This window comes from Lolium rigidum, chromosome 1 (assembly GCF_022539505.1).
Source record: "Lolium rigidum isolate FL_2022 chromosome 1, APGP_CSIRO_Lrig_0.1, whole genome shotgun sequence".
Taxonomy (NCBI): domain Eukaryota; kingdom Viridiplantae; phylum Streptophyta; class Magnoliopsida; order Poales; family Poaceae; genus Lolium; species Lolium rigidum.
Genome location: NC_061508.1, coordinates 45,066,273 through 45,069,563, shown reverse-complemented (window position 1 = coordinate 45,069,563; position 3,291 = coordinate 45,066,273). Strand labels below are relative to the sequence as shown.

The 3,291-nt window shown below is 51.5% G+C and overlaps 1 protein-coding gene across 1 annotated transcript; it reads left to right on the top strand.

Moving 5' to 3' along the window:
- The first annotated feature begins 1,549 nt into the window (after nt 1-1,549).
- Nucleotides 1,550-3,291, top strand: LOC124672211 (monooxygenase 2-like). Its single transcript, XM_047208484.1, has 5 exons — nt 1,550-1,793; nt 1,872-2,018; nt 2,110-2,178; nt 2,274-2,676; nt 2,782-3,291. Exons 1-5 carry the CDS (start codon nt 1,711-1,713, stop codon nt 3,289-3,291), a joined length of 1,212 nt encoding a protein of 403 aa, XP_047064440.1. The 5' UTR covers nt 1,550-1,710.

Below are 3,291 nucleotides of genomic sequence, written 5' to 3'. Positions count from 1 at the left end.
AAGTTGTTGCTAACCGCGATCGAGGAGGAAAAAATAAATGAGGAAGCTCGATCAAGTGTGGCTCCGACACTTCATATCATGTTTGTTTCATGCTCTTGGGACATTTCATCAAACACCTTGTGTGCATAAGAGGAGCCAAAAGCAAACCCTACACCCCCTTGTGAAGTTTGTGAAGAGAAGTGGCACCAAATGGCTAAGTGCTGTGGGCTGAGTGGTATATATAGGGGAGGGGCTTTAGTAGCGGTTGGCCAGGCCAACCGCGACTAAAGGCTTTTGGGCCGAGCCTCGAGGACATTTAGTCGCGGTTGGCCCGGCCAACCGCGACTAAAGCCCGCCGTCCACCAGCTGGCCACCGAGCGCCCCGGGCCCTGGAGCCTTTGGTCGCGGTTCGCCACAAGGGCCGCGACTAAAGGTCCCATTGGTCGCGGTTCTTGCATATCCGCGACTAATGGGGCTGTCCGGAAGGCCTTTTTTCTACCAGTGATGGTTTCTTTGCATTTTGCACCTATGTTCGTGCATGTTTGCACTTCATTGCATTCACCTATGATCTTTGGATTCAATAAAGTTTCTAGAAGGTGTAGTTCTTCTTCTTGCCAAGGATCTGGGTTTCTTTGAATTATTATGTTCAGAATTGCAGCATTTCACCTGGGATCTTAGGATCCAACAAAGGTTAGTTTGCGACCAACGTTGGGCAATTTATTTTTGATTTCTTTGGGAGCACCGGGAAATTGCCTTTATTTTTTTCCATTGTCGTCAGTCAAGAAACCACGAGTCCATGACAATCCTAGAGAAGGGAGACATGTGGTACTCGATATGGATCTTGATTAGGGCATGTACATTGGTTTAGACGGATGGTGTCTGTAGTACTAGTCCATGTCATCTATAGATAATGATATAGACAGTGTATACAATAGTCTGTCTGTAAGTTGTCTATTTTTAGTCATAGCTATATGTGAGTATAAATTATAGACACCCTTCATACAACAATAAAAACTGTCTAAAACTTTACAGACAACCTCCTTCTCTCTCCTCATCCTCTTTCCTCCACATCACCAAAATGACCTATAACTACCTCTTACAGACAGCTGACTCATCACCATTGTACATGCCCTAAGGGTAGTTGGATGTAGGCGGTTCCTTTGAGCGGCAAGGAACATCCATGTTGTACGTACGTATGTTCTCGGACGATGTTTTCTTCCCGCCCTTCCCAAAAAAGGAGTTTTTGATGGGAGTTATTTATCTATTTCGGGCGGGGGCTGGGTTGGACTAACCAACCCCCGTTTGATCACCCAAAAATTATTTAAAATTATTTTGACACTTATAAATTTAAAATTTTAAAAGTGGTATCATGTATATATTTTCCTCTCCAAAAGCATTGGACAATACTCCGTACTAAAGAGAACAGATCACATATGCAAAGCTGCCAAGTTGACAATTGTTCTACTATCCCCATGCCCATGCAAGTTGCCAAGTTGGCCATTGTTTTACCACACCCACCTGGATTATGAGCCAGGCAGCGTCGTCAGCAGTGATGTCAAAGTCAGTTTCTCCGCTGCTTCTGTTTCTTGAAGAAAACTCTGTTGCTGCTGCTCACTCCACTCCAAAATGATGCAGGCATATATACATTCATTCGGTAATCGGCTTAGCCATCGAATTAATTCAAGCTCAGGATCAAGCACACCATAGTTCTCACAGATCAGTACATAAAAAATGCAACCGCAGGACGCCACCGAGGACATCGTCATTGCCGGCGCCGGCTTGGCCGGCCTCGGTGTTGCCCTGGGTCTCCACAGGTATGCCTGGAATGAAGTTGAATCCCACGGTGTGTTCAGTTTTTCATCGTCCTGTCTGAGCTTTTCTAGTGGATGCAGGAAGGGTGTTCGGAGCGTGGTGCTGGAGTCGTCGCCGGCGCTTCGAACATCTGGGTTCGCGTTCATGACATGGACGAATGCCTTCCGGGCGCTTGATGCCCTTGGGGTAGGAGACAAGATGAGGAGCCAGCATGTGCAGGTTCAAGGGTACATCTCGATCTAGCTAGTCACTCAACCTTTCTGTTCGTTCTTCAGCCGTGATGCATGACTGTCTGATCTCTGATGTTGTCCTTGACAGGGTGCGTGTCATGTCTTCCATTACCGGCGAAGTAGTGCGAGAAATTGACATACGGGTGCAGGGAAAATGGTGAGAACGACCTTAATCCGAGCTTCCTTTACACATGAACACTGAACAACTCTGTTCTTCCGTGAAGAAACTGATTCTTGTACTCCCTGATGCAGCGGGCCGCACGAAGCCCGGTGCGTGCAGCGCAATGTTCTGTTGCAGGCACTTGAAGAGGAGCTGCCGAGAGACACCATCCGCTACTCCTCCAAGATCGTTTCCATCGACCAAGACACCGGCAGCGATGCCAAGATCCTCCATCTCGCTGACGGCTCGACTCTCAGGGCGAAGGTTGTGATCGGGTGCGACGGCATCAACTCGGTGGTGGCGAACTGGCTGGGGCTCGCCAAGGCGTGCGACTCGGGGCGCAGGGCCACCCGGGGACATGTCAAGTACCCTGACGGCCATGGTTTCCAGCCCAAGTTCATGCAGTTCACCGGCAAAGGCTTCCGTGCTGGTCTGGTGCCCTGCGGCGAGACAGACGTCTACTGGTTCTTGACATGGTCTCCTTCCTGTCCAGATGCAGATGGTTAGTAGGAGTGTACTTCCCAGTGCAGGCACTTGACATGAATCTAATTCTAATCAAAGATTGGATCTGAATCTTAATATGTCCATTGTCCAGGCAAGGATGACGTCGAGCAGAGTGCGGCGGCGATGAAGCAGTTCGTGCTGACCAAGCTCAGGAGCATCAACGCCCCTTCCGAGGTGCTGGACGCGGTGGAGAGGAGCCAGATGAACGACGTGCTCGTGGCGCCGCTGCGCTACCGGCCGCCACTCTCGCTCCTGCTCGCGAGCATCAGCAAGGGCAACGTGTGCGTGGCCGGCGACGCGCTCCACCCGACGACGCCCGACCTGGCGCAGGGCGCGTGCGCGGCGCTAGAGGATGCCGTCGTCCTCGCGCGGTGCCTCGGCGACTCCATCGTCGGCGACGGGAGTGAGAGTGTCGATGCCGCTCTGCTCAAGTACGCCGGGATCAGGCGGTGGAGGAGCGCCCAGCTGATCGCGGCGTCCTACATGGTCGGGTGCGTGCAGCAGAGCGATCACGCGATCGTGAGGTTTGTGCGGGACAAGTTGCTGTCCGGGGTGCTCGCCAAGGGGCTCCTCATGATGCCGGACTACGACTGCGGAACGCTCTGA